General features: G+C 45.1%; 1 protein-coding gene across 1 annotated transcript in view; it reads right to left on the bottom strand.

The window, feature by feature from the left end:
- Nucleotides 1-866: 866 nt before the first annotated feature.
- ARHGAP31 (Rho GTPase activating protein 31) overlaps nt 867-25,247 on the bottom strand; it is an 86,664-nt gene continuing 62,283 nt past the window's right edge. The window contains exons 5-12 of the mRNA XM_083437004.1: nt 24,567-24,674; nt 20,405-20,550; nt 17,990-18,188; nt 15,417-15,541; nt 14,362-14,421; nt 12,377-12,997; nt 10,614-10,903; nt 867-7,179 (exon numbers count right to left, since the gene is read on the bottom strand). Coding sequence (XP_083293130.1) covers nt 4,756-7,179; nt 10,614-10,903; nt 12,377-12,997; nt 14,362-14,421; nt 15,417-15,541; nt 17,990-18,188; nt 20,405-20,550; nt 24,567-24,674 — 3,973 coding nt within the window. The 3' untranslated portion in view covers nt 867-4,755. The remainder of the gene's footprint in view (nt 7,180-10,613; nt 10,904-12,376; nt 12,998-14,361; nt 14,422-15,416; nt 15,542-17,989; nt 18,189-20,404; nt 20,551-24,566; nt 24,675-25,247) is intronic.

The raw sequence follows: 25,247 nt of genomic DNA, 5'->3' as shown, positions 1-25,247 counted from the left end.
GAATGACATGCTGCTAATTTTCCTTCAGGGGACTATACGGAGGGAGCCAGGGTACCACAAGGAGCCTCAGTCCGTAAAGGACCGCAGAATTGCCACACAGACTAAGTGACTTTCCCTTCTCGGACTCCTGCCCACAGGTCTGTCTGAACTAATGAACCGCAATGCATCTCTGTGGCCGATCATTCTGTTCACTGTTGAGGGCTAATAACTCTGTTCCAAAGTACTCTTCCTCTCACATTCAGAGAGCTATCTGTTCTCCCTAGGAAAATCCCAACCAATCAGGGAGCATGCAGAGTGATGGCATCACATCAGCCTGCATTCTCTTACATTCACCTACATGACAATGGCACAAAGCGGAACACAAGTGAGAACAAGAAGCATTGCCCTCGTTCTGAAAAAGTTTTCTGATGGTGCCACATATATTTGGTTGGGTGAATAAAGGAAAAGTGAAATGGCTGAGGGGGGAGGTGCTTCCTTGCCTAACTTTGCATAGACAAATGACTTTTTCCAAACAACCAAATGAAGCGGAGCTGCATTTCTGGAATGTTACATTTCCTAAGATGCAACACACACACACACACACACATACATTTATTTCTAGGGAGATGCTAATTGATTCAGACCCATTTATTTTATTTACAAATTCCAGGCATATGAAAACCTTGTCCCACCCCCCAAAAAAGAAAGCTGGGTTCCTGAACATCTGGAGTCAGTTTTCTTGTATTATATAACTACTGATGGATCAGTTCCAAATCCCATGGTGCTTTGGGCTAGCTAGTCAAATAATAGAGACCTCAACAGAAGCAGTTCTTTGCATTCGCCGAGATTGCAACAAATAAGTAATCTTCAAACACCACAAGGACACATTTCATATGTTGCTGTTTTTAATTAAAAAAAACAAACCTCCAGTTTAATCTCATGGTTGAGACTTAGCAAAACTCCAAAGCAATAAAAGCGCTGAAACAGATAGCCTACAGGAACAACAATGAACCATGAAAACAATACCCACCAGGGCTACCAATGAAAACACAACACATTCATGCATGTTCCAGACCTCATCGCACTGTGATGGACTCTCTCTCTCTCTCTCTCTCTCTCTCTCTCTTCCCCTCCCTACATTGAATTTTATGGATATAGCAGGAACTATACACTTATCCTGTGCCTAGAAAGCATGGGTCAGACCGGTTTTCCCCTTGCCCTATTCCTTTCCCAGAGAAAACCCACTCTTTAGTGCTCAATCAGAGCAAATGTTAATCCAGATAAACCTAATTTGCTGTTTGCTCTGATTGAGCACTAAAGAGAAGGTTTTCACCCCAGGGAAAAGCAGTGGGAAAAGAGGAAGTGTGGATAAGCCATAGGTCTGAGCACCTTTTTCTTGGAATAAAGGTATATATTTATCTCTTGAGTTTACCCCTCCTCACTCCATTGTGTGTGTGTGTTCATTCAAATATTAGGAAGGCAGTGATGTGAAACCTGGGAGCCTAGAAAACTGCTGCCAGGCAAGAGTAAACAATACTAAACTGGATGGACATATAGTTGAACTTGGTAGGAAGCAGCTTCCTGTGTTCCTATAGAGCTCTAAAGGCAAGAAAGACCCTGAACTATCAAATGTATTGCAGTGTTGTGTTGAGCCATCAATAAATATTCATTTTCGAGTACTGAACTTGGCAAGAAATGGCAGCAAAACCTATGCTGCAGCTTTTGGGTGGATTGCAAACACTTTCCTACGATTAAGAAAAATGTGCTCTCATTTCATTGCAGAGAACCACTGGGAGGGGGAAATGTTGGAGTGCAGACATGTGATAACTTGCACTTCTCCTTCCAGGATACAATTGCTGGTGATAAACTTTAATAGATGATCGATTCAATAGATGATAAACTTCAATTACTGCTCAGCTGCTTGGTAGGCTCAAACTGCTATTAAGGGCAATGCAGGAGAAGGTAGGAGCAGAGAGAGAGAGGGATTGAAATGCTGGTCTTGTGATCCCATTGCTTGCCTTCTTTAGAAAAGTTTTGGAAAACTTGCACATAAGGAGTTTTCAACGGAAAAAGTCATTTCTGTACATTGGATCCACCCAAGATTCGCAGGTGTAACGAATGCTGCTCAGAGACAATTTCTTAGTTTTTAATTACACTTTAATATAATTATATACGTTCTGTTTATATATAAATTTAGCACAATATTATTTAATACAGCTATTTCAAAACTCTGAAGAGAGGAAAAGCTAGCTATAACTTTTGGTTGCAACTTTTGTGGGGCAGGGGAGGGGGGATTGGTCAGTGGGAAGCTGCTCAGACCCTTCTGCATTTTCTTAACCGAAATACTCAAAAGCATTTTAACATACAGAAACACTGCTTTGGGAAACTTCTCTGCTCTTGGCAAAACAGTCAGTGCTCTAGGTTTTATGCAAGTCCTAGATTTCGTTTAAACCAAGGTGGTGCACTGCAGGTGTTAATGGACTACAACTCCCATCAGCCGCTGTCAGCATGGCCAATAACCAGGGACGATGGGAGTTGAGTCCAACAACATAAGGAGGGTACAATGCTGGCTACCTTTGGATTAGACGAAGGGATGATTCCTTCCAACCAGATGAGTTTTGCACTACCTCCCTTCTCATTTAGATAAGTAACTCTTTTGCCACAATTTGAACCAGTGAACTCTTCCCACTATTCAGATAGTGGAATGATAAACTAACCTACTTCCCTCTGTTCAGACCATCTGTTTCACTCCTACACTGATCCTTCCTTATTTCTACCAAAGAGCACAACCTCATGATACTACTTAAGCTACAAGAAACAACAGCAACAAAAACCAAACAATTCCATCTCTTCTTCACCCTCTTTCCCAGATCTTATAAGAAGCATAGTGTGGCCCAGCCAAACTGGAGGATACAAAACCCCTAGCAGATGCCCCCTCATTTTTGCTCTATGCACAAACAAACTTGAGTTACCTTGTGGATCAATCTAAAAAGCCACAATACCTAGTAATTGTTTAGCCGAGTTTCTTTATGGTCAAGCCAAGAAGATCGTTTTCATTTTAATAAAAATAAGCAAAAAGGACCTTTCCTTCTTTAGAAACAGGCAAACAATGCTCTGGGACTGATGGTGCTCAAATCTACTCTTACCATAATCTTTCAAATGCTCCCACAAAGTTTTTATTGCAAGGCAAAGTTAGGGCACCCCCCCCCCCCAAGGACATCTAGATCTCTGGAGCCTCAGAGAAGAGGTACCCATTGTGTTTCATGAAGCAGCCATTGTGAAATTCAGTTCTTCACCATCAGGGTTGGAAATTCTAGGAAGAAGCACATGAATCACAGTAGAAATTCATGCATCTCCCTGTCACTACAGAATCTTGGCACAAAGTGCCGCTCTCCAACACAAGCAAGGCTCCTCCATCATGCTGCCACTTCCATTTTGCATGCCAACACTCACTACAACATAGCTTATCTACATTTTTACTGCCTGTAGCCAAGTCACAGATCCAACCCAAATGCACCCTGGGAAAATGTAACTCAAAAATGCAATGTTGTGACCTGCGCCCTGATCTATGAGAAAACAAAATGTAACGTTTTTAATTCGCCCGGCTTTCAGATGCTTTCAAGGCTCCCAGTTCCAACTTAGTGACTCACAATTGCAAATTAGCATGGGGATTTCTTCGTTAATCAGATCCTACAACTGTTTCTCGCCACCTACAGTCCTGATTATGCAGACTGAGTGGCAGCTTAAAGAACAAGCTTATTTTGAGAAAGCAGCAGCAACACTTCTTGAAAGAGAGAAGAAAAACCACGCTGTGATGTCTTCAAATAAAGAGCAGCACACTATGAAAATACAAGAAATGCAGTTAGGTTGCAGCTTATTGTGACTGCTCTGTCCATCCCTTGCTTCAGCAGCTACCAAGACCTGCGCCTGATACTGCAGAAAGACTAGCAGGAGGGTGAAAGTGCAGTGCTTTTTGGATAGGGTCCATAGAGACAGCACAATGGTGGGACTGTCCCGGCTACCGCGTCGCTAACTCTGCCAATCACTGTGTGCCAGCAGGTAGCTTACATGGCTATTTGTACAAATCCTTGTAGACAATTAATATAAGAACTCTGCAGTTACCTCTAAATTATCAAAAATTATGAAGAAACAGGTGCTAGGGGAATAGGACTGTAGACACAAACAGGTGCTTAATGGCAATGGCAGCCTATTGAAGAAAGCTTTAGCTCAAATGCATCACCATTCCTCTTAAACCACTTAGCTGAGTGCCCATTGAGCACATAACTCTCAGTACTGTAAGTCTGCGCATAAACAAGTACAAAGGGAAGGGAAACTCTATAAGCTTTTAATACAGATGTGGACTGGAACCCCCAGGAATACGACAAATCAAGATCAACAAAGAAGCCATTTCAGGAACACGGTGAGGAACGGAGCATTAGTTGCTGAGATGATTCTTGTGATTGTTCTCTGTTGCTGGAAAGCTGAAAGACGAGGAAGAGTCTGGAGGGGGTAGCTTTGGCTAACATAACAAGGATTGATCTCTTATTTTCTTTCCACATAATTTTGCTTTCATTGGCACACCTTTTGCCAAGGTGGACTCAAGGTTAAATCAACTAAACATTCTATCAATCATCAAAGTGACAATCAGTAAAATAAGGGATTGTTGGAAATGACAAAGGAAGTACTTTTTGAGTAGTATGGGTTTAACAATAATCATAGTTCTCCGTGTGACCACCCCATCTCATCCACCAGGGAAGAGAGTGAAGGGAATGGGCCTTATTCTATCTGTCTCCCACTTCTACCATCCAGAATCACAGACCTCCTCTGGGGTTGGTAGAAGCAGCTTGTGGAAGTCTCTAGTCTTTGGCCATTCTTTGGAATGGTCATCTTGTTCCGAAGTGTGACCCCCTCTGAAGCTGTCCCTGACAAATCACTGGCAATGGGGTTTGGAGAAGGGGTCTGTAAGGGGCTTCTTATGGGAGAAAGCAACACTCTGGAGTCTGCAGAGGAGGAAGGATGGTCCATGATGGGAAAGGGAGGACTAAATAGTATAAGACTCTGAGGTCTTCCTGGTCTAGATCTGTAAGAAGGCTTAGAAACCCCTGAAGACCTCTCCATTTTTGAGGACTGGGGATTGTCCCCTGTAGATTCCCCTTCAGAGCTGCGTTTCCGACGAAAAACTGGTGCATCCTGCGTGGAATTATGATTGGCAAAGGATGGTTCTGCCTTTCTACTTGCCGTTGAATCTATAAAGGCGGCATTATTATTTTCCTTCCCCTTCCTTTCCACTGGTGGACTCTTTGGAGGTTGCAGCTGACCCTGAGCATTTTCAGTTGACTTGCGTTGACCTACATTGGCTTCTGTTTCTTTATTCTCTGGCATCCTGCAGTTGGGGTTCTGTGTCTGCAGGGGCTGCGGGACCTGTGTGTATTGAATCTTAGGTGGTATAACCGGCACAGCTCTAGCCTGGCACATCTTAACCATGAAAGAGGTTCTCACTGCCGAGACGCTCACTGGAGCAGAGTTGCGGCGACCAGTGGTAGCATGAGCCATCATTATGTAGTCTAGGTCTACGTCTTGGGGGTCAAAGTGAGAACCCCAAAGGTCAGCTTTGTTTTTGCTCGGACAGGCCACAGGGAGTGATGGCACAGAGTCACTCGTCTTAACTTCTTTTTGCCCACACAGGAAGTGCCTGGGTGGGGTGGGCACAGAAAGACTCTCAAAATTAAAAAGGTTGGTTGCGGGTAGGACGGAATCCAAATTGAGAGAAGAAGGCCTTGGCCTCCCTTTTCGTGGGACGTCTTCACCTTTACCGGTCTGTGACTCCTTGGCAGAACATAGATCTTTTGTGGCAGAGGTTCCAGGACTATCAGCCTGTTGAATACTTGGTACATCTTTTTCTGGGCTGTTTAAACTCAAGGAACTGTTCTCAGTATTATATTGTGGCAAAGGAGACTCGGGCTTTGAAAATCCCTGGTCTTCTTTGTCCTCGTATGCTTCCTTCTCAGCTGACTTTTTGTGAGCAACAGGGTAGACCCTGTCATGACTGCATGACAGTTCTCTGGCTGCAAAGCCTGCTTCGTGGCTCAGAAGTCTCCTGCTTGTCTCATCTGGCTTAGAAAGCTCCTCTGGACGATTCAGCCAGGCTTCTCCTCCGTCACTTTCTCTCCACTCTGTTTGTGAGGGTTGCTTGACCCCTAATCGGATGTCACCACAAAAATGCTCCACATCTGTGCTCTCAAAAGGCAGCTGGATAGCCCGGTGCCTCTTCACAAAGTCTTTACTGTCTAAGGAAAAGCTACGATTGAAACATGGCTTCTTGAAATGGCTCCTGGTCCCTCCTTGATTCAGTGGCTGAAACTCATGAAGCGCCTTTCCTTGGATGTCCTTGAAAGTAGGGGAGTGGAGTGGGCTGGTGACCCACTGGTGCTCTTCCCACGGCTCCACCAACTCTAAGCTCTGAACATGGTCCACCCATGTATCTTCCTCTTGGTGGTCAAGAGAATCTCGAGCTCGATTCTTCAGTTTACATTCCTTGAGCTGGTGGGCTCCAACTCCACTTAAGGCAACTGAACTCTGTAGGCCTCGACTCTCTAAAAGCACTTGATCATTTTTTGCTGCCTGGGTCACAGCAGCACCTTCCTTCTCCCTGTGAAGAAGCCATTCACTACTTTCCCACTCTGGTTGCTTTTCTTCAGCAAACGAAGACTCGTTTCTCAAAAGAGCCATGTTTTCTTGCGGATCTGATGGAAGTTTCCAATCGTCGAGCTGAGATGGATGGACACACCTGATGTCCTCTGTTTCTAAGCAGTCCTTTGGACAAGGTTTCCCACAAGGGATATTTTCCAGTTTTAATGAAGCGGGAGAAGCACCATCTTGCTTTGGGGATAGTTCAGAATCACAAACAGGTGAGTCCTTTGATCCTTTGGAGGGAGCACTAAACGAATAAATGTGAGGTGCGACTGGTGGATTTCTCACCGTGCTTCCTTCTTCGGGTGGTGTCACAGGCAGCCCAGAACTGCATGGCAAATTGTTTGCTTCCAAGGATGAAATCAGTGAAGCACTGGGTTTAAGGTCTCGCTGTTGCTGGCCTGTCTCCAGGGCAAGTGGCAGCTCCTCTTCAGATTCAACAATTTTCAGCTCTTGCTGAATTTCTGGCCACAGAGGTACTATTGAGGCACTGGAATGACTGCCATGAACCTGAACAAAAATAAAAATAAAACCAGCATTATCAGAAAAACTATCTCGGCAGTTTGCTCTCCCTTTCTTCACAAACAATTACATTCTTTCCTACATGCTGCATTCTGGGTAATAAGTAAGTTAATCTACACATATGAGCACATGCATATACAGAAGCACAGAAATACTTACACACACAAACATATACATGTAAACTAGAGAAATGCTTCTTCATGTGCCCCTCAAGATGGAGCTCAGATGAAGTCTGTTTAGTGATAGCATTGGCTATAGAACTGCCCTTCCTGGGAAACTCACCTGGCTTTCACATTGTTGGCTTTTTGGCACCAACATAAGACTTTTCTGTTTTCCCAGGTCTTTTAAGATCTGATTTTATGTCCCTATGACGTGGTTGGTGGTTTTAATGTAAGTATTTGATGTAGTTCTGTGCTCCTTAGGGTATTTTCATTTAATGCTGGTTGTCTCTTAAGCTTACAGTATTATGGTTGTCACTGTGGTACAGTTCTGTTGTTTTTAATCATTGTACAAAACCTACCTACCTGGCTAAATCATGCATGGAAGACCAGCACAAGACATTTTGCTGCCTGAGGTGAAAAACAAGATGGTGCCCATCTTGTGCCTGTTCTGTGTGCAGAAGCTGACTGGAGTGGCAGTTGGATCTTACTTCAACATGCTGGATAGGGCAGCATCTTCTATAGCACCTAATGGAAGCAAGCTAGCTTAAGGAGTGCAGGGTAGGCTGTGTGGCATACACAGCACTGATTTTCAACACCATTCCACATCCCTAGCATCTGTCGCCCAATGGTAGGGCCGGCCCTGAACACACACCATCTTGTTAAAACTAGACATTCTTTAACATATGGATTTTCAAATGCAATTTACAGCAGCACAGCAGTTAAAGAATGTACCATGCTGAAAGAAAAACAAATTTCCTTCAGGCTTTGCATTACCCTTTTCTATTATTAAAAAACAACAACAACATGGTGCATCAAACATCACATTAAGTAAATACAGACAAACTGAAGTTCATGCCCACTGATGGTAGAAATCTTAATTACTTGTCTATGCTGCTCTATTTGGAACCAAATGTTAAAAACGTAAGACGTGTGGGGGAGCTCTGGAGAGGTAGGAATAAGTTTTGCAACCCACACACCCCTGAAATCATTTCCCCCCCAAATTACTTCAAAGGGCAGCTGTGACCACCTGCCCCCACAGCCTCCAAAATGCATATATACTGATCCTGGTCTACCTTTTTCTGCAACTTGGGAAAATAATTGCACCACAGTCACCAGTTTATGATGTTAAAAACTTTTCACCTGCCTCTTTTCTAAATTAAAAAGTCCCAAACCATGCAACCTGTCCTCATAAGGGAGTGGCTGGATCATTTTGGTTGCCCATTTCTGAAACTTTTTCAAATCCACAATATCCTTTTTGATGTGAGGCGACCAGAAGTGCACACAGTACCCAAAGTACAGTTGTATCGTAGATTTATATAATGGCATTATGTTATCAGCAGTTTTGTTTTCTATTACTTTCCTAATGATTCCTAGGATGGACAGAAAGCATGCAGTCTTTTATGTCAGGCCATGACACCAACACAAATCCTGACAGCGCTGACCCTATTATTATTATTATTCATTATTAATATTTATTGAATTTATATACTGCCCTATATCAGGAGGTCTCAGGGCAGTTCAGAGTCAGACAGTATTGGCACGTAATTAGATATTTCATTGTTAGACTTTCACTGTCAGACTTTCTGTTTGAGTTTGCATGGTTTGTCCAATCATATTCAATTGCTCTTTTGTGATTGAGAGTTCTTTCCTTAACTTCCAAATGTGGGCAGGCTCCCCAAACCTGTCCAGCTCCAGAATTTAGACAGCAGTTTCCAGATAAACATTAGGCTAGGGCAGTGTGAACCACCTGTCGGCATGCGTTGCTGACTAATCTGGATAATTAGCATGCATTGGTTCCCAAATAAAAATAAAATGATCAGCTGGAAGCACAAAACCTAAAGACACAATTATTGACAAATGGATTAATTCCATTTATAGCCTCCCTTTCTTCCACCGTGGAACTCAAAAGTGGCATTCGCAAAATCATAGAATTGTTGAGTTGGAGGGGACCCTGAGGATCATCTTGTCCAACCCCCTGCAATGCAGGAATTTGTTTTTTACCCAATGTGGGGCTCAAACCCACAACCCTGAGATTAAGAGTCTCATGCTCTACCAAGTGAGCTAACAGTTTCTAAGCACTGGCCAGACCCAGACCTGCTTGGTTCAGCCAGAGGCTTTTCTCAATGGGACTTTAAGCCACATCTGGGGACAATACAGCAATCCAAAGAGTGGAGGCAACATCAGATAAGCAAAGCTATTGTAACAGGGAGCACTGGAGGAAGACTTTAAGCCCAGGAGGCTTATAGAGGCTTTTAACTGAAAGGAGACAGGTCTGGGACTGCTTATTAAGGGGTACATGCAAAGCAATGAACTATAAAGTTGACAGGCGCTTGGTGGAAGGTGGTACAATGCAAAAAAGAAGGTATTGCCAATGGGAGTTGCAGAGAAAACAAGTTTCTTAGCAAAGTGGTGAGACATTTCCCAACCAATTCAGATGACCATGCAATCATAGGGTTGCATGGGACCCCGAGGGTCATCTAGTATAAGTCCCTGCAAGGCAGGAATCTCAAACACGCAGTTCCCCATCCAATTTTCAACCATATCAGATCCTGCTTAGCTTTGTGAATGTACAGGTAGTTTTATTGCTGCGCCACCAGCTGGAGGGGCTGGGGTGGGCTTCAGCAAGAGGAGAGGGAGGGGATTTTGGTTTAGCTTGCATTTTAAGGCAAGTTTATCTAATTTATATTTCCCACAAAAATGTGTGAGCCAAAACACAGCTATCCTTTGAAATTCGCAGTTCTCTGAATCTTGCACTGTACAAATTTTGTACATTTTGTCCTCCAACAAAATGTCTCTTTAAAATGTGTACAGTGGTACCTCTGGTTAATTCGTTCCGGAGGTCCGTTCTTATCCTGATGCGTGCTTTCGCTAATGGAGCCTCCCACCGCATGCGCGCTTCTGGCGCGTGATTTCCGCTTACATCCCAGGGCAAAGTTCGCAACCAGGAGCAGCTACTTCAGGCTTAGTGGAGCTCGTAACCCAAAGCATGTGTAACCAGAAGCGTTCATAACCAGAGGTACCGCTGTATACTAAGAGGGCACAAAGATGCACATATCAGGGGAAATTGCCTGCAAATATGTGCATATAACTGGCAAAATGAGAGAAATGTGCATTAAAATGCTGGTGAATTTTGGGGAGGACTTAATCTCCTGCCACAAATGGATGTGAAATGTCAGGAGCTGAATTTAAGAGTAGAAAAATGGGAAACTGAAAATGAAAATGAAAACTGTCCCACCCCTAAGTTCAACACCTTCTTCTTACCTGCTCCTTTAAAAGCGATGTGTTCTCCACTTTATCCCTTGTCTCTTCCTGCGTCCAACAGCCTTGCTCTGGCTTGTCCTTCATCTCTGGTTGGTCCTGGTTTGCTTGGCCTGCCTGTGGCTGGCTTGTTGGGATCTTGACTTGCTGCTTTGGTTCCAGTGGCTGCTTATCTTCTGGATCTTGGCTGCAGCTGCTGTCATTGCTCTTTGCCTCCCAAGTTTTCATTGTTGACTGAGAGCCATTTGTGGACTCCAGCTGGTTGGCTATTGTTGGTTCTTCAGTAATAGAATCTGTATCAGAAGCAAAAAGATGAGCTTTAAAAACTTCATTGGGATGGGGGTGGTGGACCCAGAAATGGTGTAAGTAAAAGGTGAAAATGGTCACAAGGTGGCCTGAGCTTTCAGCATGGGCTTCTCTCAATAGCTCCACATTGACTTGTCCCCTCTTTTCTTTATTTTTACTGCAATAAGTTCAAAATAAACTAAAAAAAGAAAAAGAGATTTATGCAAATAAAATTTTGCAATAGCCAAGGCAGCCACATGCCTACATGAGAGCTATCCATGATTTCAATGGGCTTAAGCACACTTATGCCTATTCAGAAATAAATCTCAGTAATTTCAATGGGTGAGTGTTCCTAAATAAGTGGGTTGGGTCTATTACACCTCTTTTGAACTGAGTGTTCTGTTCAGTGATGGGTTTCACAAGAGACATTCATAGCACTGTACATTCATAGCACGGACTCTTCCAGACAGGGGATTAATTTGCAAGCTGCTTGGGGGGGGGGTCACTGCCAATGGCTCAGTTTTCCTTATTGGATTTCCCCTGGAAAGGGAGAATCTGGATTAAATGTGGCGGGGGTGGGAATATGGGCTGACATTTTGATGCCAATGTTGTGTGGGTGCTGCACAACACAGTCTGTAAGCACTAGGGCTGGGAAACGTATCGATATATCGTCCAAACCCAGTTTGAAGTCCATATTGCGATATCAGTTTCATAATTTTTGACCTGGGAATATATCGCTTAATCATGGTGTGTGCGTGTGTGCACATGCTATGCAAAAATCACAATGTGGGGAAAACTGTGAAGCCAACCAATGCTTCTCTCAATTTCTGCAGCTCCTGTTAACTCTGCCGGCTAAGCTCTCCCCTGCCTCCTGCAGGAGGGAAATCACAAGAGCAGGCACCAGCAAAAATCATGACGTGGGAAAAACCATGAAGCCAGTCAATGCCTCTACACAGCTCCATCCTTATTTCAGACATTGTGATATATCAGTATGTTTAACCATTTCTCTTAGTATGCTTTTGGGAGTGATTCTTTCAAAGTCCCTTAATGACTATGTGGGAATTAATAATAATATATTGTTATTGTTGTTATTAATACCCTGCACATCTGGCTGGGTTTCCCCAGCCACTCTGGGCAGCTCCCAACAGAATATTAAAAGCATGACAAAACATCAAACATTAAAGACTTCGCTAAACAGGGTTGCCTTCAGAGGTCTTCTAAAAGTCGGATAGTTGTTTATTTCCTTGACATCTGCTGGGAGGGCGTTCCACAGGGCAGGCGCCACTACCGAGAAGGCCCTCTCCCTGGTTCCATGCAACCTCACTTCTTGCAGGGAGAGAACTGCCAGGAGGCCCTTGGAGCTGGACCTCAGTGTCTGGGCTGAACGATGGGGGTGGAGACGCTCCTTCAGTCGCATCCAGATGTTCCTTTCCAGGATCAAGTTCTCTGCTCAAATTGCTGCAGCCTTCATATAAGCTTACCTTCTACTGCTTTGGACTCGGGCTTCTTTTCTTCCTTGACAGTGGTATGCTCTGGCTTGGTGTGGCTGTCTGCTTCTGGGATTGTGGAAGCGGCGCTGTCCAACCCCAAGAAAGAAGACTCCTGTAGGCTCGAGAAGGCGGGCTTCTCTTTAGCTGGCATGCGGCAAGGGGTGCTGTTGATACTGATGACGGCAGACACCCGAAGGGGCACCGACACAGCAAACGGCTCTGAAATGTTCAGGGCTTTGCGTTGGTGGCGAGGGGAGGCTTCCAGGGGGAAGAGGGTCCCGTGGAACCCTGACTTAGCCGTCCCATCATTGGAAGTGTAGAACATACGGCACATCTTTGGGGATGTTTGCTCATTCTCCGGGTCTTCTATGGCACGGAACACTTTCAGTTGCTCAGGAAGTGGTCTGACATGAGTAGACCGGGTGGCATCGTTCTGCCCACCATCCTCCAAACCTCCTTCTGCTCCTTTCACAGCACCCTTTGGATCCCACTCGCTCTCCTGTTTGCTGAGGTCCGATGAGCTGCTTGGGCCCCCTGTCCGTGGTTTCATCACTGGAACGAAGAACCCTCCAGCCACAACGGTGCGCTTGAAGTGGCCCTTCTCACCATCTCCTGCAGAAGGGAGAGAGAGCAAAGCCACAGAGTATTGCCAAAGATACCCTCTTATTCCAAGCACATCTGGGGAAGACAGGGAAAGAGCCATAAGCCAGAGTTCTTCTGGGTGCTTCTTCAAAGGTTTAGTCACTGAAGAAGCCTCTCTTATGAAGAGTTTCCCAAGTTTATAGTGACCGAGAAGATACGGCCCCAGCCAGAACAGATCAAGACCAACATTCCCTTTACTACGATGGCCAATGGCCAGTTGCCCATGGTAGGAAAGGACCTTCCATTATTTGGAAGAGGGAGGAATTTTACTTCTGGGTAGTACAGCCCAGAGACCTTGGTTTTGATTGAGGGGATACCTATTTTGAAAGATCTGCACTGACTTTATTTCCAAGCCCAAGTTAAGGTGCTGGTAGCTACCTTTAAAAGCCCTAAATGGCATAGGACTTAAATACCCCAGGGAGTGCCTCTTCCCATAGCAGCCTGCCCGTGCCTTAAGACCTTTAGAAGAGGCCTTGCTCATAGTTCCCTTTTTAGTACAGGTACACTACACTTCTATGGGACGCGGGTGGCGCTGTGGTCTAAAACCACAGAGCCTAGGGCTTGCCGATCGAAAGGTCAGCAAATCCCCACAACGGGGTGAGCTCCTGTTGCTCGGTCCCATATACTGCTAACATAGAAGTTCGAAAGCACGTCAAAGTGCAAGTAGATAAATAGGTACCGCTCTGGCATGAAGGTAAACGGTGTTTCCGTACACTGCTCTGGTTTGCCAGAAGCAGCTTAGTCATGCTGGCCACATAACTCAGAAGCTGTACGCCGGCTCCCTCGGCCAATAAAGCAAGATGAGCACCGCAACCCCAGAGTCGTCCGTGACCGGACTTAACGGTCAGGGGTCCCTTTACACTACACTTCTACAGAAGAGAGGGCCTTTTCTGCGTTGGTGCCCCATTTTTGGAATGCCCTCCCTCTAGGCTCATCTAGCACTGTCATGGCAAACCATTTAGTGCCTTCCTATTTGCCCCGGCATGTTAGATTGCAGAAGATTTTTTAGAATTGTGTTTTGTCCTGCTTTCTTGTATTTTTATTATACAAATGTGTTGCTTTTTAATTGCTGAAAGCTGGTTGGGTGTCAAGCAGGTGGGGAGGCAAGGGGTTGGCCCCACGCTGTCTTTGGCTGGGATTGGACTGGCTGTCTTTTGGTGGCCTTCCAAGCCTCTGATTCTGTGAACAGAAACACATTCGCATACACACAAGAGCATGCAAAACTCTTGGGATATTAAATAAACATTTATTATTGTGAACAAACATATACATTAAAAAAAACCCCACAAAGGCAGCTGTAACAACCTCTCACGTGCATGCCAACAAAATCTCACCTTCTACTGGAAGTGAGCACAAGGAGTCCATGCTTTTAGCTGGCCGAATGGTGACTTTTTCTGCAGAAAGAAAGGTTATAACACACTTAATTTAGTGCTCTGGGTTTCTGGGAGATTGAAGTGTAACTCCAGAATACAGTGCAATTACATGGAAACTAACTTTTCCAAGTGCAGCCACAATGTAGAAAAGGGTTTATTCTCCAGGGAAAACTCAGAGCAGCTTCATCTGTGATTTGAAGCTAAGAATGTCAGACTAGGGAAGTATGAACTCTTTCCTATTATTTCCACAGTTATTTTCCTACCTTGCTGAAAAGGGGCATTACATGTTTGGCATGTTTATCTGCCCAAATACACGTGGATTTTTTATAGGGTTCTTCCAAACCACTAATTCTCAAACTTGCATAATTGTGGATAGTTCGCCATTCAAAGAGTTTGGCAGCTTCTCTTTGGACACATTTTGTTTATGGAAGGCACATATCTGTAACTGCAAACATGCAGATAATATCAGTTGTGTCTCTTTGCTATTTCATCTCAAGGGACAATGTAGGGGACCTTGTATAGCTTTAATGAGATGTTAATTTCCCCGTAAGTAGATCTCTAATCAGGAGCACAAATCAATACAAACTGCAGACTCCGCCAACCTTTCCCAGAATATTTTGGGACCAATCCTTGCTAAAATGACTGGCAGATACATATTCCTAGTAACAGAGCTCTGGCACAAATATTTGACCCCTCTAGCTGTTTGCATGTAGCTGGTTGAAGAGATGCATGTTCACCCCAGTACTATAATGGGGCGTATTCAGAGTCTTTTGCTATGACTGCCTCTCATTGTCCCACTGAAGTGATACTCCGTATGACGCATGAGGTTAAATATGCGATCTCCCCTCTGCTCCCTTCAAAAGTCTTTCAAGCCATCTCTGAAATCCTTCTAGCTTTATTAGCATGAATGCCCCCTTGCAATGTGGTGGAACATTTCTGTACTACACAAAGAAGGAGAGGCAAGGCTGAGCTAATGGAGGAAAGTCCCCCCAGCGAGGGCCACAAACAAGCCTTACCAGAGAGTTTCTGTCCTCGGACAAACACACTCCCATTTCGACTCAGTTTGGTCTTGGCTTCTGATCCAGAACGGCCCAGGTTGAATATTGACTTCCACTTCTTGGATTTTGTGGATAACTTTCTCCTGGAAGAGAAATTTAGTATGATTTCTATGAAAAGCAAGTAGGCTCAATGTGTTTGTCTTGCAGCTGTCTCCATTCCATTTTTTATTTCTTGCATTCAAACATGCAAACCTTTGCTCTCTCTCTCTCTATATATATATATATTCAATGTCTTATATAGGGAAGAGTAGAGCCCAACTGGCCCCATTGTTTTCAATCAGAAATAGGCATCAGCAGCCTTTAAAAATTCAAGCTTTAATATTACATCAGGGCATCAAGAATGTCTCTCTCACACACATATTGCACACATTTGCATATTATATCTATTATTATTCTTTATTAGATTTACACCCTGCACCTTCCTCCAGAATTGCTCAGGGCAGCATATTTTATTCTAGTTCCAGGATTCAGGTTTTTCTAACATTTGGAGTTGACATAGCAGGGCTGTTTGTCATAAGGCAGGGCTATGTAACATGAAGGCAGCCTATCACTTTTGAATAGTGGCACATAGGAACTCTCAATAACCCTCCTGTTTTTGCTGCCTGCAGGGGCTGTGCACACAGAACACATTGCTGATGGGCTGCATTCAGTTTGCTGGATCACCAGCAGAGATATTGGAGAATTCTGACAAAAAGAGGAGCAGGAATTGCTGGCGTTCACTTATTCATTCCATGTCTGGAACAAAAATCAATTGTAGTTTGCAAACGATACGTTGTTGGTGACTTTCTCCTGTCCCCCATTTGCCCTGTGTTTCCTTTGCACTGAAATGAATGGCGCTGAATGAGGTAATGATAATGCAACAAATTATGTAGAATTTTGGCACAGTGGACAGTGAATGGAATAGTGTAGTTTTTGTCTGAAGCCAAATTGCTGTGGCACAGAAACACAGCTGCATGCAAGGAATACGGGGCGGAACAGAAACCAGTACCTCCTGAAATCCCTATTCACAAGTTGCCAAGACGTTCCATAAGGACTTCTACAATAATGTATGTGAAGTTGCTAAGATATTCTACAACATACTGATTATTAACATTCACAGTGGGAAAGACTCCCTGGGAAGGTGGTGGACTTTCCTTCACTGGAGGTTTTTAAGCAGAGATTGGGTGGCCTCTGCCATGGATACTTGAGATTCCTGCATTGCAGGGCATTGGACTAGATGACCCTTGGGGTCCCTTCCAACTCTACAATTCTGTTTCGATATACAGTGGTACCTCTGGTTAAGAACTTAATTTGTTCCAGAGGTGCGTTCTTAACCTGAAACTGTTCTTAACCTGATGTACCACTTTAGCTAATGGGGCCTCCCGCTGCCACCACAGGATTTCTGTTCTCATCCTGAAGCAAAGTTCTTAACCCAAGGTACTATTTCTGGGTTAGCAGAGTCTGTAACCTGAAGCATATGTAACCTGAAGCGGCTGTAACCTGAGGTACCACTGTACAATGCTTAGCTGGCCGTGTGGGAGGAAGGAGAGTCTGACTGGAGCAGGCCCTGATGTTTTCTCTGCCTGCCTCACTCTCTTTTTTCCTTCCCATGGGGGCAACTGGTCTCTTCAATTCAGGGCCAGTCACTTTCTCTCAGCCTATACTACCTCACGGGGTTATTGTGAGGATAAACTGGAAAGAGGGAGAACCATGTTTGCCACCTTGAGCAACTTGCAGGAAAGGCGGGATAGAAATGTAACACACAAAATAAAGTGAAATGACCTCAGGCCTCTCAGGACTAAATTCATCACATCCTCTCATTCAAGCTAATGCTTCTTTGGATTAATAAGTTTCCTGCGATGGTCTTACAAAGATGTTGTTATGCAGTGGCTGTAAGTTATTGCACACCACAGATTTGATTGAATACCCTAGGCACAGTAATTTAAGTAACTTGAAAGCAGCGCTGACAACTCCACGGAGGCCGGATGACATAAGGCTCACGTTAGCACTTCTGCCATCTTGCAAGAGTCTCCTAATTGTGCACCCGGAATGAGAAGTAGGCCTCTCAGCTGCCCTTCACATACAAGAACAATTGTGAGGTACAGTAAGAAGAGAGAGAGAGAGAGATGGACGCAGCATGTGTCATTGGGGCAGGTCACCAGCAGGTGGCTCTCTTACGACAGACGTCTCAAGAACCGATTGCCATTCAGCTCACGTTGATCAAAACTTGTAAATGAAGGAAAGTGGGAAAAGCCATTTCTCCAAAACAAGCCTATATTCGTCTCTTTTTTTCCTGACTAGTAAGAGACATTTACACTGGTGGGGAGCCATAGCTCAGTAGTGACACACATGCTTTGCATCCATAATGCCCTAAGTCTCCACCGATAAGCAACAAAGAATGGAAAACAACTGGAAGGGCCACGGAGGATCACAGGGAGCACTGCTTGGCTAGAAGAGGCTCAGTCTCCGCTCCCCATGTTCACGTGACAAGGGGAAGCCTAGTCCATCTTCTGAGTCCAGCTTTCAGATAAAGGAGAGATGGAGCCACTTACTTGCTGTCAGGTAGGTCAAGGACGGTGTGGAAGAAGGAGCCTGTGACTGGAACAATTTCTGGCAAACTGTTCTCCCTCCGCTCCTTGCGGGCAGGATGGCAGGCGGACAGGCTCCGGGCCTGTGCTTCTTCCAGACTCACCAGCTTCATCGGCAGAGAGGTGGAGGGCAGCGTCAAGCTCTTCATAATGGGCTTGTTCTCTGGAAAGTGACAGGGATAGGAAATTGCAAAGCCCAGCCTGGTTTGAGGGTAGCGGAGCAGGAGAACGGAAGGTCCTCAGTGGGGCCCTCGAGCGTTTTCTTTTTGATTAAACCCTTCCAGCGAAAACATCTTTTGGGAGCGTGCTTGTTGGTTGAATTCTCCTCTTACATAGCAATCTAATCCATTGCCCCTGCCTTCCCCCCTAGCAGGTCCCTGGTCATGAGCCAGACTCCATAGTGCTTTGGCACGTATCTTCTAAATACGAGGCCTGAAGATCCCTGCTGAACTGAACTTTAGGATGGCTCAGCTCCAGCTCCGACCTTTGAGATGAATGAACTTTCTCCTCCCCTCCCCAATCACTTCAGGGGGATTTGTTCTGAAAATTGCTGCCTCTTTTCCTATTTAAGAAAAGACAACTGTTGTTAGCAGGAAATGTCAAAGTGCCAGGATGGAACTGGGGGGCGGGGGAGGTATCTCATCCACACTTCCACTTGTCTTGTGCCTAGAAAGCACTTTCCAAGCATGGGTCCATGTGGTTTTCCCTTGCCCCAGTAATTTCTCAGGGAAAACCTGCTCTTTAGTGCTAAATCAGAGCAAACGTCAATCCAGAGAAAACCTGAATTGCTGTTTGCTTCGATTAAGGGCTAAAGAGCAGTTTCACCTGGGTGAAAGCAGTGCGACAAGAGGAAGTGTGAATAAGGCCAAAGTCCTGTGGAGGCCATTTTTCAGAGCTGGTACTTTAGCACTTCTCACTAACAACAACAGTAAAGGTAAAGGTAAATGGACCCCTAACCATAATCATAGAATCATAGAATCATAGAGTTGGAAGAGACCACAAGGGCCATCGAGTCCAACCCCCTGCCAAGCAGGAAACACCATCAGAGCACTCCTGACATATGGTTGTCAAGCCTCTGCTTAAAGACCTCCAAAGAAGGAGACTCCACCACACTCCTTGGCAGCAAATTCCACTGTCGAACAGCTCTTACTGTCAGGAAGTTCTTCCTAATGTTTAGGTGGAATCTTCTTTCTTGTAGTTTGGATCCATTGGTCCAGTCGTGGCCGACTCTGGGGTTGCAGCGCTCATCTCGCTTTATTGGCCAAGGGAGACAGCGTACAGCTTCCGGGTCATGGGCCAGCATGACTAAGCTGCTTCTGGCAAACCAGAGCAGTGTACAGAAACGCCGTTTACCTTCCCACCTATTTATCTACTTGCACTTTGACGTGCTTTCGAACTGCTAGGTGGGCAGGAGCTGGGACCGAGCAACGGGAGCTCACCCCGTTGTGGGGATTCGAACCACCGACCTTCTGATTGGCAAGTCCTAGCTCTGTGGTTTAACCCACAGCACCACCCGCGTCTCTTCTAATACCAACAGTAGTCACTGATAAATAGGAAAAGCAACCCCCCTCCCTAAACTTCCCTTGCAGAAAAACGGGGGGAAGGACATTTTTCAGATGCTTCTGGGGGTGGCGGCAGGGGCACATGCCAGTCATCAGTGTGGCCATAGGCATATGTTGGGGAGGCTTCCCACCCCTACAGTAAAAATAAAGAGTGGAAACAAGCAAAACATAAGGGAACAAAGACCAGTTGGAATTAGGAGGAAAACAGCAGACTGTACCAAGCCAAGGTTGCCAGGGTATATAAATTTAACGATGGGCTATAAATTGGAAACAACAACTACAGTATGCTCAGGGTCTGTTTAGATGCTATTAGGCCCATCACACAAAAGACATTTTAATTTGCTACTCAAGGCAACTGTGGCTCTCCTTTGGGTGCCACCACACTATGTTACATATTAGACGGGTGTCATCTCCATTGCCTTTTTGGTGCCTGTTGAAGACTTTCCTCTTTCAACAAGTCTTCTAAGTGGAGCTCTTTCTCCCAGTCTGCATCTGCATTGCAACTAAATACCACTCTTTTTATATGTAGACTTGCTTTTTAATCGCTCTTTACACTTTTCTTATTTCATGGCTGTAAAAAAAACTGTTTCATCTGGCTTTTAAAAAATTATTTGTGTATTTTATGGTTGCAACCCCCCCCCCCCGGGACCCAATGAGAAAGAGTGGGTAAGAAATCTAAATAAATAAATGCCTGTATTATTTTTTTAATCAAGACTGTTTGCATGCTGCTCCATTAACATAATGTTCTCTGGGTGGCTTCTTGTGGATGTGGAACTGGTCATTTCTGACATGGAAGGATTAGCTCAGAAGGACTCACCCTCATTTTCCTTCGGTTTGGCAGGGACGTTGTCACTGAAGATTTCGCCCACATGGTTCAGTATGAACTCAAACACCAGCTGCTGGACTCGCACCTCCAGGAAAGCTGCGTCTCCATTGCAGCCTACAGCCTCAATCTCCTTGGACCTGTGACACAGGAAAGGAGGAGGTTGGAAGAGCAATCCCCAAGCCATTGCTTGTCAGGAACAGAATCATAGACTCTCAGGATCCTAGAGTTGTAGAGTTGGAAGGGACACCAAGGGTCATCTAGTGAAGTGTCAACCCCATTAAGCCTTCCCTGTACCTAGTAGACACACACACACAATCTCCTACTAACTAGATGTGATGTTAAATGCATCCTTTCATTTAGCACCCAGGGTTGTTTTTTTAAAGATGCAAACTCTGTGTGTATGTGAGTGAGTGTGCAGCTAATAGTTATCAGGGTGACAATAATTATCACACTGAGCACCACAGAGGAAAGGTGGGATGCAAGTATATAGTAAATAAACAAAGAAGAGCTGTTCTTTTAAAACATACTAAACAAATAAAATAGTGTAAGATTCGCCGCCCCCCCCCACCCAAAAAAACTAATGAAAAAGAACCACCAGCATATCAGCAGAAACAAATGCATAGGCCTAAATCATTTCAGATTACTTCAAAGAGCATTCTGATCAAATGCTTATCTGAACAGCACTCTTTTAACTTGTCGACTGAAGACAGAAATTTATGGCCCAGACTTATCAGCAATGAACCAAAGAAGAGATCCTTAGACTGCAGCACATTTCTTTTATTATTTTATAGATTGTTTTTTTGTTTGCTTGTTTCATCCCACTTTTCTGGAGAATCTCATTGCAAAGCAGTGTCTATGGATTTTGGTGGCACAGCAACCCCAGGGGAAAACGAGAAGGGCAGGGAATGGAAGCCTGGCTGAAGAAAGCAGGAGAGATTCTTCCATGGAACACTCTGTCTGGAAATGATACTGCTGCAAGCTGTCTAAGAAGCATTTTATACTCTCAAAAGACCTGGTGTTTTCGGAGGCCCTGATGTGACATAGGACGTTGGGACTAGGGAAGGGCAAATGTGTCCATTTCTTTTTCTAATATTAAATTCAGTTCACCACATTTCTGCAACCGTTTGTGCATTTGTTTCATTTTTTTAAAGTTCATGAATATTCACCAGCATTTTACTGCACATCCCTCTTACTATACATATTTTTGTGTGTAATTTTGCCTGATATTCTGTATTTCTGTAGGACAGTTTCACAGATGTCTGCATTTCAATGCATACTTTCTCACAATAAATGCATTTACGTATGCATTTCTGTCATTGATGAACTGTAACGCAAATTTTAGAGAAGTGCAAAATTCAGAGAAGTGCAAATTTCAGAGCATGACTGCATTTCAGTTCATGGATTGATTGATTGATTGATTGATTGATTGATTGATTGATTTGCTTTCTTTAGTTTACTTGTGTCCAACCTTTCCTCCATGGAGCTCAAGGTGGCATGCATGGTTTTTCCCCCTCTCCATTTTATCCTTATGACAACCCTGTGAGGTAGGTTAGGCTAAGAGAGAACGACTGGCCCAAACCCATCCTGTGAGCTTCCTAGCTCTCCCAGCTCCTAGTCCAGCACTCTAACCACGACACCACACTTAGGTACCGTATTTTTCACCCTATAGGATGCACTTTTCCCTATCCAAAAATGAAGGGGAAATGTGTGTGCGTCCTATGGGGCGAATGCAGGCTTTCGCTGAAGCCTGGAGAGCGAGAGGGGTCGGTGCGCACCAACCCCTCTCGCTCTCCAGGCTTTGCGCACCTCTCCGCAAGCAGCGGGAGCCCGGCGCTGGGCTCCCGCTGCTTGCGGAGAGTTGCCTGCATGCTGAAGCCTGCGTGTGCTGAGCTCAGCGCGTCCAGGCTTCGCGGACCTCTCCGCAAGCAGTGGGAGCCCGGCGCTAGGCTCCCGCTGCTTGCGGAGAGTTGCCTGCATGCTGAAGCCTGCGCGCGCTGAGCTCAGCGCGTCCAGGCTTCGCGCACCTCTTAGCAAGCAGCGGGAGCCAGCACTGGGCTCCCACGGCTTGCAGAGAGCTGCCTGTTTGGGGGCTGGGGTCGGGGGAAGCTCAGGCTTCCCCAGCCCCACGCCTGGGGGAAAAATAATTCCCCCCCCCCTTTATTTCCCCCCAAAAAAACTAGGTGCGCCTTATGGGACGGTGCGTCCTATAGGGCGAAAAATACGGTATATATTTGCATTAAAACACAAACTGAACTGAATTCCTCCTCGTCTCTAATTGGCACAAGGGACTTTCAGAGGGGCTGGGTCCACAGGAGCTGCAGATACCAGCTCCCACCATAACTAGCCTACCTTGCCAAGGGATTTCCTGGCACGCCATTTCACTTTGCAGACAGAGCATGGTGTGATTCAGCTGCAGCAGTGCTAGTTACAGCTGGGGCTGGGGCAGCTTAAACTAATCCTCCGGATTTAGTTTATCTCTGAGCAGAACCATCACATCAAAAAAACATCAAGTGGGGATGGAAGGGAAAGCATCAACTGCGAGCATCGCAACTCCTCTTGGCGAATTTTGTGGGCCTTGTGCTTTTCCCAAATGCCTGTTTCTTGTTCTCCATCGCCTCGCTGGTATGGACAAACCAATCTCTCCTTCCACCCACATCCCCCCTCCCGCCCCCAAACAGAGTAGCAGACAAACTGTTCCTTATCATGACATGCCAAAGTGTTACTGAAGACATTATCTCTGGGCAGCGAATCCTTTGTAAAGTTAATGGCTGGAGTGTGAGATAAAGCACAGAGGGGGCTTTTGCTGGTGGGATAGCCATGTAAGGAAACTACAGCTGTGCCTCCCGCTTCTTTCATGTTCTCCTTGGGACCTATATTTATAAAGGGAATTAGACTCCCATCAAAAAAGAAAGAGGACAATAGATAAAATGAAAGATTTTGAGCTGTGGGTGTTCAGTAGATTTAACATCTCTTGCAGTTATCATGGGACCTTTTCTGCCTGGTTTGCAGTTGCAAAGATTGAGTTTATCCACCCAGGACCAGCTGTTTTCTTTGCTATTTATTAACAAAATTTATATACCGCTTGATTTTTTTAAGAAGCACCTCTAAGCAGTTTACAAAAGCTGAGGAAGTTTATCTACGGTTATTCAGCTAGGTGACAATGCTCCTTATTTTTTCTTATGCTATTCTAGTTGCCAGGCTATCGCATAAATGAACCAGGATTTCTCAGCTGAGCTGTCTTTAGCAGTAGCTCACAAATGACTGTTACACATACACTATGGATATCATTGACCAGGAACTTCATGTCCATAAGACCAGTTGAAACAAATATGACATGTGACTCTCATTTATTGTGTTGGGTTGTTATAAGTAGAAAAACCCATCAGATATTTCTATTTTTCATAAAACATTGCAAAACTTAATTGTGGGAACTGGTTGCGTTCCGATATAATATCAAACCATAGTTTAGTGCTAACCATTTGGTTCTGTTTTCAACCAATCACACTTTTTCTTCCACCCTAACCAGGACAATCCATGGTCGGTTTAAGCTACAGTTGAATTACAGTTGAACTGCTAACCTAGCAGTTTGAAAGCATGCCAGTCCAAGTAGATAAATAGGTACTGCTGCAGCAGGAAGGTAAAAACATTTCTGTGCACTCTGGCTTCCGTCACAGTGTTTAGTCATGCTGGCCACATGACCCAGATAGCCTACTGTGGACAAATGGCGGCTCCCTTGGCCTGAAAGTGAGATGAGCACTACACCCCATAGTCTCCTTTGACTGGACTTAAGCGTCCATGGGTCCTTTACCTTTTTACCTTACCGCTGAATTAAGCAGTAGCTGAATTAAGCAGTAGCCCATGCACAGGGTTGGAGGCAATGGTGTCATCCTGCTGGTGCTGTCTTGTTGGGGTGAGGCGCTGGTGAGGTCAGATGAGTTCATCAACCCAAGCACCTCTGACCTTGCCCCCTTCCTGCCCCAACCAATGCAGCGCTGTTGTCACTGAGAAAACACCACTCACTGCTTCCATACACCCTTGCAAGCTACCACTGGCTGGATCACTCTAGCCAGTTCTTAAACTTATCACAAACTCTAATAGGCATTCTTAGTGCTCCCTGCATTGCGATGTGAAAGAATCAGAGCGTCTACTGTACCTGAGGAGATTAGGTGCCCACACTAAAGCGAGGTTCCTGGTGTGCATGTTGGTCGTGCTGCTGAAGGACGCTAAGTGAGTTAGGTGCTTGCTCAGGTATTCCAAGGTCCTGCAATGGTGTGACAAAGATAAAAACAAAACACCCACATTGAGACTTGCACATGCGGTTATGTCTTGGCCAACTGGGTCTGTTCAGAGAAGACAGGTGCCCAACATCCCAAAGCACCACATTAAATGTCTTAAATGAGTCAAGAGCTACAACCCATGACACTCATGCTAGCCCAATAACCTCTCCCCACTTGCATCCCTATTTTCCCTCTATCATCCCTTGCTTCTCCTCCTACCAATCCTTATCTCCCTCTTCACCGAGTTGCCCCAAGACCATGTTGCTCCTTCTCACAATTCTCGACTCTTTCCATCGAATTGCATTTTTGAAAGGAGGTAGGGAAGAAGCAAAGATCATCTACCCTGAATTGCTTGGGAGTCGCATGGGGCCAGCTGCTAGTGCTGCTATCCGCCACAGTGTCTACAGATGTGAAACTCGGAAGCAGGTCTACAAGTGGATCAGAGCTGCAGCAACAGCCTCCTAGCAGTAGCACTGAGACAGTGAAGGGGTGGCAAGGTTGGGGCTGGTGAGAGTGCTGGACTGGCTCCACTGGTGCACCATACATGCAGCTCCAAG

This window comes from Podarcis tiliguerta (assembly GCF_965153285.1).
Source record: "Podarcis tiliguerta genome assembly, chromosome: 4".
NCBI classification, from domain to species: Eukaryota; Metazoa; Chordata; class Lepidosauria; order Squamata; family Lacertidae; genus Podarcis; species Podarcis tiliguerta.
This window is presented reverse-complemented; position numbering and strand designations above follow the sequence as displayed.